We start from the raw sequence: 17,219 nt of genomic DNA, 5'->3' as shown, positions 1-17,219 counted from the left end.
AACTCCCATCCCCACGATACAGGTGTACAGAGGGTCAAGGTGGGGAATGACACATGCCTCTGAACTCCCTTCCCCTTATGCTGCCTCCAGCTGTGAATCTCTCCTTCCTGCATGATTCTCCGGTTCCAGCCTCTGGGGCGTCCTCTCTGGGGATACCGTAACTGATTACTCATTGGGTCGTAAACAGATGAATTATTTTCTTATTTGTTCTCCCCACACCCATCCATGTCCTCTGACTGCAAATGGGTTCCTAGAAGACCCTGGGACTGGTCTGGGTGTAGTAAATGGAAGTGCTGGGCATCTCCCCAGGCGGAGAGCCTAACATGACCCACGCCATGGCATCTCACTGCTCTGGGGTCAACTCTGGTGTCGCAGTGGTCTCCCCTTCCAGGTGTTTGAGAAGGAGCTCTCAAGGAAGGAAGTTGATTTCAGCATAGGAAAAACTTGCCACAAAGATCGTTTCAGCTGCATAACTGTGTGCGGCATGGGCACCTACAGATGCTGGGCATTACATGGGACAGTGCGTCAGATTCAATATGGTAGACGTTTGCGCAAAAGGCACGGGGTAAGCTTCAGGTTGCTAATGCGTCTGTCTGATGGCAGTCTACTGTCAGAGCTGGGAGAAATCAATGCTTCCGTGGTCCCTTTTGAAATTCTTGTGAGTCAGCGTAATACACACGTTCCCGGACAAAGTGAGCCTGGCGTTCAGAGTTCCCCCTACGGTCCCTGTTGCTTTCATCTTAGGGAGGAAAGCAATGCAAAGGGGCAAGCAGCTGATTTGTGCCTTGGAATTCTGATGTCAGGGTTGTGAGTGACGGTTCCTCTTGCTAACACACCTGCCAGTGTCACTCCAAGACGAGATCTCTGCTTCTGGAAAAAGAGGCTTTGCACATCTCCCAGTTGAAGACCGACCTCACGGACGCTGCCGTGCAAATGGAAATACTCAGTTGTCAGCAGCAGCAAGGCGGCGCTGCCGGGTGGGGGCCGGGCTGCCAGGCGAGCAGCTGGAGCCGCGGGATAGCGCGCCGGGCTTGCTTGCAGCCCCGTGACCTTCACGAGCAGAGGAGGCGGCTTTCTGGCTGGGCACTGGGCAGGAATGGATCTTCTGTTGGTGGGGAGAAGCGGCAGTTGAGAAAGAAGAGCTAACAGTGGAGAGGGAGAAGAGGACTCGAGACGCACGCCCCGGTGCTCCCCAGGACTTCTGGCCGGGGGCGTGCCCTGTCTGTCCTCGGGTGCTCTCACTGTGCTGCTGCCTTTCGGTTCCTGTGCTGGGGATCTCTGGGCCTGGTTCTCTCACTGGGTTTGCCTCTGACAGCTGACAGTCTTCTTAACTGAGACATGAGTGTGGCCAGGACCTTCGGTTCTCAGGGCTCTCAGGAAAACCCCCCCCATTCCAAGTCCCAGCTCAGTGGTGGACTTTGGCTCCATCCCTGCTTGAAGAAGCCAGGACCAAGCAGGAGGTTCTCGAAACAAATACAGTTCCAGAGTCTAGAGGCCTTCAGCATTAATTCCCTGTATTCCTCCCTCCCTGTGTCGGAATCCCCTTTTCCAAAATCCCTGATGTCTCCGCTGCTCCCTGGCTTTGAGTTAACCACATCTCCAGGGAGGGAAACGTCAAGAGAACCAGAGAACCCATTAAGTGGATTTACCGCTGAATGAGGTGCAAAGGGAAAGGCACCTGCAAGGAAGATACAGTTTCTCATTCACCTGCAAGAAGTTAAAAAATATGTTTTTACCCCATTACAGACAAGCAGCTGCAACACAGATGAATGAGCCAAACAGAACCAAACCAGAATTCCCTCCTTGCCTCCTACAAAATGGTTACGACTCCTAGGATAGAGGTCATACCCTGTTCGGGTTCTCCTGTCACCTTTACCCTGGTCTTCAGGTTCTAGAATTTTAGACCTTTGTACTGTCACCCAGGGTCCATGTGGCTCCTCTGTTTGCTCCCAGGTAGGGGCTAGAAAAACTTCCACAACTGGTCAGGGACATTAAAGAGGTAAACATGCATCAGTAGGGAAGTTCAGAGATTGGATAAAAGAGGTACAGGAGTGGCAGTGCCAGAGAGACGGGGTGGGCCCTCCCGTGCCCCCAGAAAAGGGCTTAGAAGCACAGATTTGGAAAGACAGAAAATGAGACGCAGACCTCTCAGAAGTGCGAAAGCAAGGGAGACATTTGAATGAAGAGACCCAGCAGATACCCAGGTAAAGCGTTTCTTGTTGCCCGGAGAAAACAAGCTGGAAGCATCTGCTGTGAGGCGTGTCCATGAGCTTTTTTTTTTTTTTTTTTTTTTTTTTGCTTTTCAAGCAGAGAAGCAGCAGGGACAGCGACTGACTCAGGGAGTCATCCGTCTCCCAGCCCAGGGTGCACCCTGAGCTCTGTACTTTTCATCCAGAACCTTTTCCTCAAATCCGCTTGTGCATGAAATGGAATTTGGGGCAATAAATGGGCAATTTACACAAGTTCGAAAGGGATCTGACGGATAAATGTGTTCCTAGTTTGCAGAGGGGATGGTGACGTTGCTTCTCAGAGCTGAGTTCACCAGGCACTGCTTTTAAGCTGAGAAAAAAAATCAGAAGATGTGTGAATGGGAGCCTAATAATGCTTAAAATGCATTTGCTGATCATTCATCCCCTACCCTCTCAGCTTAATTTAGATTCTCTTTTGTTGCAAAAACAACTCTTAGGTTCAGCTTGCTTAGGAATTTCAACTTGCCTCATTTCTTCAGAGTAGCATGAGTTCGGGCTTTTCTTGGACTCTGTGTTTTGGAGAAGGGACCGTTGGTGTTCTCTAGCTCAAAGTTCTATCATAAAGATGATTTTTAAATCACCACTTGGAGTCAATCTTTGCTTAAGGTTTTTATTCCCTAGACTCCCATCCATTGTGAAGATTGTCCACTGGACTTTGTGGTGACAGCGCCCTCCCCTTCCCCCCTGCCCCCAGTCTGGCTGTGCGAACCCCTCAGATGTTTGCATCTCCTACCCATAGTGAATACCGCATCTTAAGAACCTTCAGCCAACAGGGAAGTGAAAGAAATATTCGCGGTAAATGATCTCAGTACATCTGACAGCACTCCCCTGTGCTGCTGCCTTTGAGATCAGAGGCTGCCGTAAGAGAGGTCTTGATTGATTGCTGCAGTGGCCAAAGAGTGCCACTCCCTACTTCAGTGGTTTCAAAGCCACAAACATAGATATCCTTTCTCATAACCCAGGCCTAGGGACTTTGCAAAAAGGAAAAGTTTAAAAAGACAGCAGCAACAAGTAAATTTCATATCAATTTATATTTGATGTATACTATTTGCAGTCATTTGATTCAAAAAAACCTGCTTTTTTGACCACAGCACATGTACACATAAGCTTAGTACAGGGTTTGTCAGGCTCAGCACTGCTCACATTCTGTGGATCGTTCGTCATGGGGGGCGGGGGGCGGGGACTGTCCTATAATCCGTTCAGGACGTTGAGCAACAGCCTGCCTGGATTCTACCCACGAGATACCTGGGTACCCTCCCCTCCGGCCCAGTCATGACGATCACAAATGTCTCCAGGCACTGACGTGTGCCCTTGGAGGGAAGAGGGAAGGGATCCAAAATTGTCCCTGATGGAGAACCACTTACTTGGTATATGGAGTGTGCATGAATGAAATCAGGCGGATCCAGGATCCCCGCTGGAAATGTATACCTTATTGGGATTTTTTTTTTTCCTTGCTTGCTTGTTTGTTTATTTTCAGCTAATCTCCTTGGCCCTAAAAGTTATCCCAGGTACTTTTTTTCTCCATTTGCATGGATTAACCACATATTTTCAGATGTGTCACTCATACAGAGTTGCAGCAAGTGGATAAAGATATTTCAAAGCAGGGGCGCCTGGGTGGCTCAGTGGGTTAAAGCCTCTATCTTCAGCTCAGACCATGATCTCAGCATCCTGGGATCGAGCCCCGCATTGGGCTCTCTGCTCAGCGGGGAGCCTGCTTCCCCCTCCCCTCTCTGCCTGCCTCTCTGCCTACTTGTGATCTCTCTCTCTGTCAAATAAATAAATATCTTAAAAAAAAAAAAAAAGATATTTCAAAGCAAAAAGATCTAGTGAGGGTGCCTGGGTGGCTCAGTGGGTTAAGCTGCTGCCTTCGGCTCAGGTCATGATCTCAGGGTCCTGGGATCGAGGCCCGCATCGGGCTCTCTGCTCAGCAGGAAACCTGCTTCCTCCTCTCTCTCTCTGCCAGCCTCTCTGCCTGCTTGTGATCTCTCTCTGTCAAATAAATAAATAAAATCTTTTTTAAAAAAATAAATAAATAAAGCAAATACCTTTAAAAAAAAAGATCTAGTGATGTTACAGATGATAACAAATTTCTGGGGAGCACTTGTCTTACTCAGTGGACTTCTTTGGATGGCATGCATATGCTCTTGATTTGCTACTACTAAGGGTGGTTCTTCACCTTTCCTACATAGCAGTCTCCTCTGGTGAATTTTTGCAAAGCTCAGTGTTGTCTGGGTTGGGGCCTGACATTAGTTTTCTGTAGTTTCCAGGGGATTCCACTGCATATCATGAGGCTTATGCCCTGGGGTACCTGGCTGGCTCAGTAGGTAGAACATGTGACTCGATCTCAGTCAGGGTCAGGAGTTCAAGCCCCACGTTGGGCCTAGAGCTCACTTAAAAATAAACAGATTTTTACGAAAGTGTTAACTTTCTTTTAAAATAAAGAGAGAAAGAGAGAGAGGGGCTTATGCCCTGGAATCATCATCCTCAGCCTCAGACAGCTGTTGGGTAAGCCATGCTTTGGTCTGTTCAGCAGCTCTTTATCTATGTTCCAGGCGCTGCTGCAGGTGCTGGGAACACAGGCCGCAGAGGGCGAGCCCTGCATCAGGGCTCACGTTCTGGTGGAGAATTTGAGAGAATATGTGCACTTTGATGTGTGCACTTGACTGAATGAGTATGGGGTCCTGTCTCATAATTTCTGTCCGTGTGTGTCATCTGTTGTTTGATGGTTTCTTCCTGCTTCTTGAATCCTTTTTACTCAGTTATATAAAGATTTTTCACCTTCCTATAAAACGTTTCAGGTGTGATGGGGAGTAGACGGAAATAAACACATGGGATCTGTGCACCATTTAAACCATTGCTAAGAGAATCATTGCTTATAATTCTCAGGCTTCCCATATGGGAATTTGTTATCATTTTGTTAGATCGGTCAGCTCAGCGATGCAAAGGATGGTACTCACACTTTGTAGCCGTCTAGGGCCATGAGGATTGAACCAAGGGCTTCCAGCTGTCGCTTGTGTTCTGGTTTGTCAGAGTAAGATGGTCTCCCCTGTAACCCCCCCAGAGGAAGGAGAATGAGTGCAGACAGCAGCCACACTAGGAATCACAAGTTGCACAAGATGTCAGCTGGATGGGTGCTCAAAGCAGACCCCGCAGATGCCCAGAATGACAGGTCATGGCTGTCCAGAAACGGTAGGGTACTCCACTAGCTTTAGTAAGAGTGTTCGCTCTCTCCAAAGATGTTGGAACAAAAAACACCATTTGGTAGGCGCCCCATGGAGTCCCATAGTTCTGGCAGCCACTAGCTGGAAAGGGAAGAGGAAGTTGGAGGACTTTCGAGACAAAGCGAGGAACTATGTGGAATGCAGTTAAAAAAAAAAAAAAACAATCTGTCCCCTGCCAAGTCTGCAGCCACCCCCCACCATTTTAAAAGAAATGAATTCCATCCCAGCAAAATTGAAGTCACACGTTAATTAGCCACGAGTACCCAAGATTCTTGACTCCAAGGATCCTCGTGCCTTGACCAGTTCTTTTCCCATCACACCCACAGACGAAAGGTCTCTTCCCACCTCACCCCGGCCTCATCTCCATGCCCCAAAGAAACCCATCTCTACATTTTGGAGAAATGAAGTGCAATCTATATTTTTTTCATCTAAAAAGCTGAGCCATTGGTTCTAGAAACTTTGCTACTTATTTATCTTGCTGTAGCGTAATTTAATTGTGTATGTACCTTCACGAGAAGAGGATTTGAAAGCCTTTTTGAGATGTGTGGCCGTTTTTTCAGTCTCGTACTGCAGAGAGGAGGCAGTGTGATAAGACAACCACATTAAAGAGGAAAATTGAAATGGGATGCTGGGAGCTGGTCCAGAGGAGAAGTAACATTTGTTACCGAAGCATGAGCAGAGGAAGACATTTTTTAAATCCCGGTTTGAGATAGGCTCCATTTTAAAGATGGTCATAACTTTACTAGGCGTCCATGATGGCACACTTGATGTTCTACTGAATTAAGCAGTGGTAAATGACTTGGGGTTTCTGTATGAGGATGCTGAATTACGTACTTTGGGAAGACTCTCCTCTCCAAAAATAAAGAGGGTAATGCTTCTTTAATGCTCCTGTACCCCTCACCCCCGTCCCCCAGAGAGGCAACACGTGAAGGCTTTTCCTGCCAAGTGGATCTTCATTCCTAGAAAGTATTCCTGACCAAAATATCTTCCTCTTCTGCTCATAAGCTGGATTGAACCATTTGGGGGGAAGAAAACCTCTCTTTTTAGCCCCGGGAGAATCCCATTCAGTCATCCCACCGCTCCTTCCCCTGCATCGGGTTCAGGACCTTTTATCCTTCAGAATCAGCCATGCCCTCGGAGCAGAAGCATCCCCCAGCCCCAGACCAGTTGCCTCATCACCCCAAATCTCTCCAGTCAAAAAACTCAAGACCAGCATCCTTGATCAAAAGCATCCTATTCCAAAGCTTCCATCAGAAAGCTGCTCTTGTCTAAAGAAGTGAGCCACCTCTGGCCTCTCTTGACCACAGAGAATGGAATCTTCCAGGGAAACCCAGAGTGGGCTCACAAAAGTACCACGTCACCCACGGTAGCAAGTGGGCCAGAGAGACGTTGAGGAAGTAAGAGCTGTTAGCAGGCAGAGAAGGGAGGGTATGGGCCATGCCACATCCTCTGAGGAATGGGGACTTGGGGAAGGAGAGGAGGTTGCTTTGCTGAGGCCGAGTCTTCAGGGGCTCAGGATTTGTTGGCAGAGGCAGTGTGCTGGGCACTGGTTCCGGGTGTTTTGTGTTTAGCCCTCCCAGTAATCTGCAGCCTAAAGTAAAGAAAATGTCAGCCCAAACAGTGTGGCTTGTTTTTATGCATGAAAAAATCACCACAGAAGAACTTCAGATAACGTACATGAATATGAAAGGTGGCCAAGATCTGTTACCTAGTGAAAACTTGAAGGAAAAAAATGGCAGAAAAGTATTTCCCGTATAAACCTCTTTTTAAAGAGTCAGTATATGTGCATGAGTATAAATGCCTCTCATCAGTGAGCTCACCCAAGTGTCTGTATCTGTGTAGCCCACTTCTGGACATCTGTAGGAGAAAACGTGAATCTGGGAATGGGTCTATGGGGAAGCCATGTATTTCTCACATTATATCCCGATTGTGTTTATTTTTTCTTAACATACTACCTTCATATTTTCTTAAAAAGGGAAGAAAACTGAGAAATAGTAGGTAGATGATTGAGCATCGTGGCATCTCTTTGGGGAGAAGGGATGGCAGGGTGTGAGCTCTGAGGCACACACAGGATGTCGGGGTGTGACAAACGTCAGGGCATGGCGATGTCTAGCCGCAGGTCCGAGAGACCTTTTTCCATAGAAACATGGTGGACCATATCGTCTCTCAGGCTGCCTGGTGTTCCCCCAACCCACCTGGAGCCCAAGCGGGTCTTTCTGGTGTTGATCTGTACCGTTCTCGGTGTGCGGATGAAGAGAGTTCTGGTTGACGATGTTCATGTTCATTACCCTGTAAATCTGAGTACGGAGCCCAGATAATGTTACACTGACGTGTGAGACTCAAAAAGAAGCTGCTCAAAAGACACTATTAAGAAACTGGATGGGGAAGCCATGGACTGAGGAAAAAATATATGTAACAAAGGACTCTATCCAGAATGTTTAAGGAACTTTACAACTTTACAGTTGGGTTAAGCAACCCAATTAAGCGGGGGGCACAAACTTGAACAGAATGTTCATCAAAGAAGATGCCCCAGTGGCCATTAAGCACATCAAGAGATGCTCAACCTCATTTGTCATTAAGGAAATAAAGATTAGAACCGCAGTGAATGACCACTACACAGCTATGAGGATGGGGAGAAAATGTGAAAGCTTGACAGTTTCACGTATTTTCACACAACTGGAATCTCATTCATGGTCCAGCCTCCTTGGAAGAGAGTTTTTCAGTCCCCTGTAAAGTTAACCATGCTCTTCCCAGCAGTTACCCGAGGGAAGCGGATGTATGTTCACCAAAGACAGATGCAGAAGTTCATGGGGGCTTCTGTAAGATCCCGAGCTGGAAACAGCCAAAATGTCCTTCTCTAGGTGCGCTGGTAACCAGAGCGTAGTTCTGCCCACACAGCAGATACTGCTCAGTGATGGAGTAAGGAGTGAGCTGCTGGCGCCCCGTCGGGAAGAGAGAGAGAGCCAACCAGGAGTTGCCCGGGGCAAGGGTGGGTAGGCAAGGGGCACAAGGAAACTTTGGTGTAATGAAGTCTGTATCTTGGTTGTGCCCTCTGTCTTCCTTCTGGTGATGGTTACCCTGGTATAAAATTCATCAAACTGTACACCCGGGAGGGCACTCCCTGTGTCTCCCTGGGGACTGGGTAGCCCCCCGCCCCCATGATGCCTGTGTGCACACGATGAACATGGAAGGGCATTTTCTCAGACCATTGTGCTTTGCGTGTTTGCTAATTCCAAGGGCAAGACGTCAAGAGGAGGGCGTCCCATGCCTACTCTCCCCCATTCTACCCGCGGGGCTGCATGTCTGGGCTTATACGGCATAGGAACTGGTCCATTCAGAATGAAGAGTGAGGCCATAGGGATTGATCATGAACGAGATCTCAGCAAGACTGGGTGTAGCACCTTCTGTGAATGCCTGGAGGCGAGCGGGAGGGCCAAGGTGCCAGGGGAATCTTTCTGGAGGCCTCGGGCATGCACAGCTCTTGGGTGGAAGGAAGGATTGGGGGACTTGTCCTAAAATATCCTATTTTCAGTTGGTTGATGTGTTGATTTGGCTCAGCTGGGATGGGGTTGGTGGTCGTGGTGATGTTTTGTGGGTCTGAAGCACTTTCCACCTTGCCCCTTAGGTTCTGCGAAATTCATGTGGGTGTTGATGGTACTCTTTTCCTTCAAAGGTTCTCTTTCTCTTCCTTCTTGTTTCTTTCCTTGTGTCTAGCTGTGGCCCTTTGCACCTTCCTCCTGTGGTCCCATGTGTCTTTGAAGAATAAAGAACTCCTTTCTTTAATTTTTCTGGGGAAACAAATAGGAAAAGTCTCCTGAATTTTTTTTTAACCTGTATTTCTTCTTGTTCTGTCCCCCTCAAACCTCCTGGTTGTTGAGGAAAAGTCTGGGTAAAAGTTACCTGGGGAGGGGCGCCTGGTGGCTCAGTGGCTGAAGCCTCTGCCTTCAACTCAGGTCATGATCTCGGGGCCCTGGGATCAAGTCCTGCATCGGGCTCTCTGCTTGGCAGGGAGCCTGCTTCCTCCTCTCTCTCTCTCTCTCTCTCTCTCTCTCTCTCTGCTTGCCTCTCTGCCTACTTGTGATCTCTCTCTGTCAAATAATAAAATCTTTAAAAAAAGAAAGAAAGAAAAAGAAAGAGTTACCTGGGGAGGCAGGGGCCCTGCAGCCCAGCCAGCCCTGGTTGCTGGCAACATTTGTATTGTCGAATAGTAAGGAACCTTTGCTCTGCTCTGCTGAGAAGCAGGTGTGTGTTTTCTCAGCTCTGAGAGAGGAAGGGGCCTTTTCCAAAATGAGGGGTGGGAAAAGGCCTCAGCAGTGTCTTACAGAAGCTGAGCCTTGCCTCTTGGCAACAGGCCCTGTGGGGAGGCGAGGGCATAGGGACAGCAAGAACCCTAGGAGCCGTGATTGGGACTTTAAGTCTTGCAGTTCAACTAAAATATATATATAGTTATATATATATCTTAATATCAGTGGGGAGTGATGACTGTTTTAGGAGTTTCACCCCGGGAGTTGCCAAATAAGTTAATTTACCTGTTTCTCATACACCATACTATTAAAATAAACCTTCACTCCATTATTGAGTGTAAGTAACAGGCCTCCTGCAGGCAAAATCGAAAAAGGCCTGCAGAGTAAAGTTCCTTTCCTCCGCACTACCCCCACCCCCAGCCATCACCTTTTTTGGAGACATTGTCTTCTAGAACCAGCGTCGTCCTCGTTATTAATCGCTTGTGGGACTTTATGCTGCATCACATTACTCCCTCGGAATTAAACTGCACATATAGAGTATGAAAAATGCACTTTTTTAAACAGTGAAAAAGTCATTTCCTAGCATAATACCCCAAATAAAGTGCTGCGGAGCCATTAGTAGTAAATTGAATTTTTTGGTATGTAATTTGTACAAAAACTGACAAGTGAGAGCCCCCCTGGCCCCCCATCATTAGTCACTGGGTTTAGCGGACACCGAGGTAGTAATCTGCAGAGGCAGGCATTTTTGATGTCGACTTCAATTGCACACTTCATTTATTTGGACAGGGCACGGGTGGGCGCGGCCACGCAGCAGCACCGCACCATTAGCGAGTCTCGCCCCAGGGCAGCTGGGACGCTGCGCTGGGGCAGATGTTCTTTTCAGCCTATTCAGTGACCATTCTTGGGGGTTGTTTACTGTTGCCATGGCAACTTTCATTTCCATAGCAGCGGCGCCGCTGTTTCTCAGAGGAAAATGAATTTAGTTATAAAAGGATAATATTTTTCTCTGTCTCTATATAACCTGCCATCTGTCAACTGGGGGATCAGGAAGGATTCAGAAACCTATTAAGAATTAGAGCAGCGGAGTGAGGAGTGTTTTTTTTGTCCCGTATTAAAAGCAATAATGGATGTGGAAGCCAACATTGTGCCCTCGACATCATAACTTTAATTTTTTTCTTTATATTTTAAGAAGTGCAGTTTTCTTTTCTGTCTTTGTTGTTGTTGTTGTTGTTGTTTAAATGCCTCCACCACCAACACCACCACTGTATGCACACACACAGTCTCTGAAAACACAATTTGCATTCTACTGACAGACGGAAATGCCCTGACGTCTTGTGTGTAGCTTTCTAGATGCAGGTATATTTAGGGCTTTCTCTTCTTGGTGCTGTGAGCTTCCCCAGTTCCTCCAAAGATTCCTCGAGCTAAACCTGTTGTCACCCCACTCCCTTCCTCCCCTGTGCCAGGGGAACAAGCTTTGGGGATGCACAGGTCAGCAGCCTACCAATTATGAAATCAGCAAAATGAGGGGGGACCATGCTTTGTCTGAAAAACTTACCAACCTTCCCTTTAAATCTCATTCTAGAATCCCTTTCTTCCTCTCAAATCCACATGGGAAGAAAGTCACCTTGGGGATAGCTCATCTAGTTCCTGCATTTTTTTTTCCTCTGTTGCTTTCATGAACTGTAGCTTGCAGGGGGAAGAACACGTGCACACACCGGCCCCGTTGTAAATAATGTTATTTATTGGTTGATTTTTCCAGATCCTGACATTGATGCTGCCAGTGCCATGATGCTTTTGAATACTCCCCCTGAGATACAAGCAGGTTGTGAGTAGATATTTCTATAGCCTACAGCGCCATAGTTTGTGAACTTAACCTTCTCCTCTATATCCCAGGCCATAGGAAGAACTAATACTCAAGCAGAACTCCTTGTAGAATCACTCCAAAACTGCCGCAGTGCACGATCACATACGCATGCGCGTGCGAGCCTGCTGCCGTGCATACATGTGAACGAGTGCATCGGTGTGTTTCTGAGATGACAGAGTTTTTATATAATCTCAGGGATTGAGGCTTGCGGGAAGGGAAGTGGACCCAGTAACGAGTCCCCGTGGAGAGAACTTCCGTTCTCCTGCGGGAGTAGTGCCTGTGATTTGGTAGGTTCTGCTAGACAAGGCTATGTGGGGCCAGCATAACAGGGAACCGAGCAGTGTGTATTTCTAGAAATTTCTTTCCCTTCGGGGACCTCATTGATAGCAGGTTACCATTTTACAGCTAGAGAAGAGAGGAGGCAAGGTGGGTTTGCAGGAGCTCGGGGTGGCCTTGAAATGGACCGTGGGTGCCCCCATGTGTCAAGCCCACCAGTCCTCCCCGCTGTCGTGGAGAGGGGTAGGCCTCCTGTCTTCACCTTCTGTCGGCCGTGAAGCAATGTCCAGCTTCAGACCATTCTTTTCCTCCCTTGAACTTCTCTCCTATCCACCGCCTCCTGTTTTTTCCCACCTCTAGAGCCTAGAGTAGTGCGGTTTTAGAAAGGTCTTCTTCCCAAGTGATGACTTTAAATGGAGAGGATTGTCTCCTCCTCCTGCTGACGGGAATCTGGTCCCTCTGCCCGCACTTTCCCCCCAGCTGGAAGCCCGCTGAGCAGATGGCCAGCTCACTTGCCAGGGTCTGCTCAGGACTTTGCTGCATTGCAGACTCCCACTGACAGAACACACAGGTCGGAGTTGGTAACAGGACATAGCAGACCCCGCGCCACAGCACCCTCCAGGGGCCTGGGCCTCAAGCTGGTTGGACCCTCTGACTCCTGAAGGGTGCCTGGCCTCCTGAGTCAGGGAATCCCCCCTACATCAGAGAACATCCATTCTTGGGGGCTTCTTTGAGTAGGGGACTGATGTGGAATTCCAGAACATCCTTCATAGCCCTCCCTGAGCCACAGCCTTCCCCAGAGCTTGAGGGAATTTGGCTCTATCCTTTCTCTTTCCTTCTTTTAAAAGACCCGAGGGATGCGGCCACGCATTCTCGGGAGAGACTTGTCCCTCTGGCAGGGGCTACTGTTACGTGCCCTGAAAGGTGCCGAGTTCCCATTGTCTCTTTGCTAAACTTGGATCGCCGGCAACGGAAGGGTCAGCCAGCCCACCCCACCGAAAAGCAGGCACCACTGCCAAGCCCTGGTAGAACTAGTACAGTCCAGTAACTAGCGGTTCCCCTGTGATGTGGTTTTTCAGTGATGTTTGACGTGACAGAGAAATTAAAAAACAAAACAAAAAACTCCATTCTCAGAGGACATGGCAGGAAGCGTACAGACCAGATTGTAACCAAGTTACCATCTGAAAGGGTTTCCAAAACCAGGTTGCATAACTTGTCATGAGAAAAATACACTTTTCTTGTCCGAGCTGTGCAAGTTCTGCAGCATCTTCCTTGGGTCCCGGCCATGGTGCACAGTGATAACGGGCTTCGAGAGATGCTTTTGATGAGCCAGAATAATGGAGTTAAGAGGGAAAGAGGCAGAGGGATTGGACAGAGCATCCGTGAAAGCCCATTGTTACTGAATTCTTGAGCCCAGGTAGAAGAGGAACAGAACTGATTTTGATTAGTTGACAAATTAATGGTTTGTATAATGCTCTCGTGGCTGAATGAACTCCTTCCCACTCCCTCACTAGAACACTCAAACTCTCAATAATTATTTTTTCAAGGTATCCATAGTCTGTCTTACGTGAAAATACTGAAGTTGAGCTTTGAATGCTCAGTGTTTATGTGTTGAAAGCTGTAGGGTCCTTTTTAGAAGGCTCTTTTCCCATGTTGGTCTTCACCACTGTGAGAAGTCCAGCCTCTGCCATCATGAAGGCCCCATGCCAAGAAGGGGGCTCCAGGGTCCTTCCTTGAGAGCCCATTGGCAGGAGCTGCCAGGAAATCGATGTGAAGGTAGGGGAGAGGGTAGAAGACTGTCTGTGTATTCACCTTTCCATCTGGCCGCAGTCTCTAGTAAAATCCCCTAGTGGTCCAGCTAGACGCTGGTCAACAGGCCAGAATCCGGCCCCTGAAGATGAGAGGAGGACTGGAGGGAGGGAAGTGAGCTGGCAGTGAGTGTCTGCTGGGTGCACTTGGGTGCACTTGGGAAGCCAGACAGCCGCTGGTCAGCCTCCTGGTAAACCGGCCCAAGGTGTGTGTTTCTGTCCTGGGACCTTGGTCTTCTCTTAGCATGTCGTGGCTTCGCTCTTCCCCTCTCTCCCCCTTGTTTTCATTTTACTTGTGTCACGTTGCTTTTCCTGAGATTCGGTGGATGCCTTGTGCCGCGCCGTCCCCCCTGCCTTGCCAGCATGCCCGAGGCCTGGAATAAGTGGGAGGTGATTCCTCACCAAAAAGTTTCCAAGGCAGCACCCTCCCTCCTCTGCCCCCAGCCACCGTGCTAGAGGATGGGCAGCCCGCCTGGTGGTGTTTGTGTGCACGAGACCCGGTGGGGACATGTGCATGGCAGCCGGGCTCCCGCAGCCCCTCTGCCCACACGTGGTGAGCACGGACTGGCATCTGCATGGAGCACGCTGTGTTCAGCTCCCGGCCTGGGCTGTGGCCGAGCCCTGCTTACAGAGCCTCCTCGTGTGCTGCTATTTATAGCCCCTTGTTTTCCCCTCCTGGGCTGTGTGATGCCCTGGTTGAACAGAGGCCTCCAGTCTGGTCTGTCTGCCATCGTCACTTCAGCCGTAAGAGGGTGCCCCGGGTGGCTTGAAAGGCTCTTCCTTTGCCATCGACCTTCGTAGCCACTGCACTTAAGGTCACCAGATGGCAGCCGCTTGGATGGGTTCCTCATCGTCCCAGGGCCCAGGCTCTGCAAAGCTAGCTCGGGGCTGGCAGACCAGCTACCATCCAGTCTGAGCTGAGTAGGTCATACAAAGGAGGCTTCTCAAGAAGCTGGGGAGAATTCCAGTCAGCCACGCCCCTTTATCTTTGAGCTGTGCCATTCTGTCTTGCATGCGCTCTAGAACACTCCTTCCAGAAAATTCAGCACAGGGCATTGCTGCCTCGTTCGTTCTGAATTTTAGATTATGCTCCTCATCAGATCCGTCCACTTACCCCCGCCTCTGAAACCACTGATAAAAGTGGCTGAAAGAGACTAATTCCAGCTTTTAGAGTCCACCGAAGTACCTGCTTTGCAGTTCCCTTTTGACAAGCCCTGGGAGTCATCTTTAACCCCCATGGAGGGATTGTTATGAAGTCCGATCACCATTACTCATCTTCAAAGGCTTATATAAGCCCTAGTTGGAATGTTCCCAGAGAGGAACTCTGGATCATAAACAGAACAACAAACGGGACAGCAGAGGGGAGGGATGGAGGCGGCGTTCCGCTCCCTGCCTCGAAGTAGGGTATGTATCCAACACGCCAGGCCCTGGAGAAGAAAGGCGACCAGCACGTAGGCTCCCCCATTCCAGCCCCCTTCCCAGCATCCTTCCAAGTAAGCAGGTGGAAAGACCGACTTCGGGAAGGGGAAGGATTATCAGTATCACTTGCTGCTCAACTTATGGCCTCTGGTAGCGTTAGCCAGGGCTGCCCTCCAAAGGCAGCAGTAGGAGCTCCGAGGTTAATTTTAGAAGCTGTGAAAATCAAGGAAGCGGAGCCTCAGGAGGGAAGCTGAGGAAGCCGGGATGGAGAAGTGCCGGGCTGGCAGAGCCTGGAGGGAAGTCTGTCTTGTGCCATCGGCGTTTTTTTAGGTTCCAAGGTGATCACGGTTAGATCACGGTGCGCAGTGCTGCTGGGCTCAGCTCTCTGTGTGTGGGTTCCCATCTTCTGGTTAAAAATAAAGAAGTTTCAAGTCACTCTGTAGCATGGGAGAAAGCGGTCAGTCGGCAAGAACTGGGAGCTCTGGGGGTCCTGTCCTTGGCGCCTCCTCTCAGCAGCTTGAGGATCTCGGGCTTCTGTCTGCTTGCGAGTCAAAGCTGAATACTGAGTTGCTCTCACAGCGCAGAATGGTGCTGGAGGCCTGCGCCGGACATGGGCAGTTTCTCACCACATCCCTTCCCAGCCGGAGCTGAAGGACCCATTTCAGGGCATTGGGTGGGCTGGGCTGGTTGTAAAGGGCTTCGTCTTGAGGTGTCCTGATTTACCCTGAGGGCAATACAGAGGAGCAGGAGGGGGCGCTTGCCGACAGGAAAGGGGCTGAGGAATGCATTCGCGCTCCTTCCGAGTCCCCCAGACCCAAGACTAGTTAAATACGGACCTCAGAATGCCTTTCCTCAGATGTTTTAGTCTGGCTGTGATTCGTTTTTCAGAAGCCTCCTTCCTGACGCTCGGGGATGGGGCCTGGAAGGAGGGAAGATGGGAGAATAGTTAAGTGCCACAGCTGGCTTCTGGCAGCCCGTGAGCAAATACGAACACATCGTCATCCCAACAGGGAGAGCGTTGCCAGTGATAAGGACTGAGAAGTGCCAGGGTTGGCAGAAGCCGCATTCGGTTGCAGCTCATTTGAGACCAAACTCCAGGAGTCAGGAGAAGAGCCTAGTTTATGTGCCAGAAGTCTTGCGAGGCTCAGGAAATAGCTCGGGGAAAGCCTTTTAATGCAGCGGGATAGCTCTGTCCATGAGATTCTCTCTGAAGTGAGCACACTTCATTAATCAGGAAGATGTTTTAGTGGGTGAGTGCAGATTTGGGGATAACTGCAAAAAGCATAAAAGGCTAGAAGAATGTCCCCCTGTCTTGACACACCCTCCCTTAGCTTCTGTTTCCTTCTAGATCGTCGGGAAGAAGATGCTAGAGGGTTGGGATGGGATGGTGGAGGGATGGACAAGATGGCGATAATGAGCTTGCACAACAGGCCTGTTTCACTTCAGTCTTCCTATTTAATACTCAGAACCATCCTAGGAGCTGTGTTTATGCCAAGTTTAGAGGTGAGGAAACAGCGGCTCAGGAAGGTTAGGGCACTTGTCCAAAACTACGGAGCTAGTGGTAGGACAAGACTTCAGTGGAGACAAAAAGCCATGTTGCCCCGAGCTTGTACTCTGATCCACTGCACAACACTTCCTCCATGGAGGCTTCAATGAGGTGAGACACATCAGTGGACCCGGGGCTTCAGTCTGTGTGCGCTGAGGACTGCCTTCCTTTCTTTGTTCCCCTCCCTGTTGGGCATGACCTTGGGGCTTAAAGGTTCTAGGCACTTGGGCAGAGGACTCTGGTCTTGGGGCAGTGTCCTTGGGGTTGCTTTTCTTTTTTGACTGGCGAATGACTCACTGGCCATATCGAAGTCCGGAGAGCCTGTGCTCTGTGACTCCCATCTGCTGTCTTCACTTCCCAGGGCACCCCAGTCGTTGTCCCAGGATTTGGGGTGTCTCAGAGGCATTTTTCTCCCAGGGGTGACCCTGACATGATTTCCACCATGGGAGCAGAAGCACTGGTGAGAGCAGTCACTGCCGCTCCAGCTGTGCTCTGACCAGGAAGGTGGCTAAATTCTGGCACCTTCTGGTTTGTCTCCCTCTGTTCTTACGGACTTCGGCTCACGGGGAGTGGAGACAGCACAGGCTGCCTC

The 17,219-nt window shown here is 49.4% G+C and overlaps 1 protein-coding gene across 7 annotated transcripts in view; it reads left to right on the top strand.

Annotated features, from left to right (window-relative positions):
• Nucleotides 1–17,219, top strand: part of FOXN3 (forkhead box N3) — a 393,039-nt gene that overhangs the window by 356,121 nt on the left and 19,699 nt on the right. For 5 of the 7 annotated variants that reach the window (XM_044232282.1, XM_044232281.1, XM_044232283.1 and 2 more), the window contains one exon: nt 11,474–11,539. The exons of 1 other annotated variant lie outside the window; for it this stretch is intronic. In XM_044232282.1, coding sequence (XP_044088217.1) covers nt 11,474–11,539 — 66 coding nt within the window. The remainder of the gene's footprint in view (nt 1–11,473; nt 11,540–17,219) is intronic. One more of the 7 variants, XM_044232285.1, reaches the window with a different exon arrangement.

Source organism: Neovison vison, chromosome 13 (genome assembly GCF_020171115.1).
Source record: "Neovison vison isolate M4711 chromosome 13, ASM_NN_V1, whole genome shotgun sequence".
NCBI lineage: Eukaryota > Metazoa > Chordata > Mammalia > Carnivora > Mustelidae > Neogale > Neogale vison.
The sequence above is the reverse complement of the archived record's forward strand: the minus strand, read 5'-3'. Positions and strand labels throughout refer to the sequence as shown.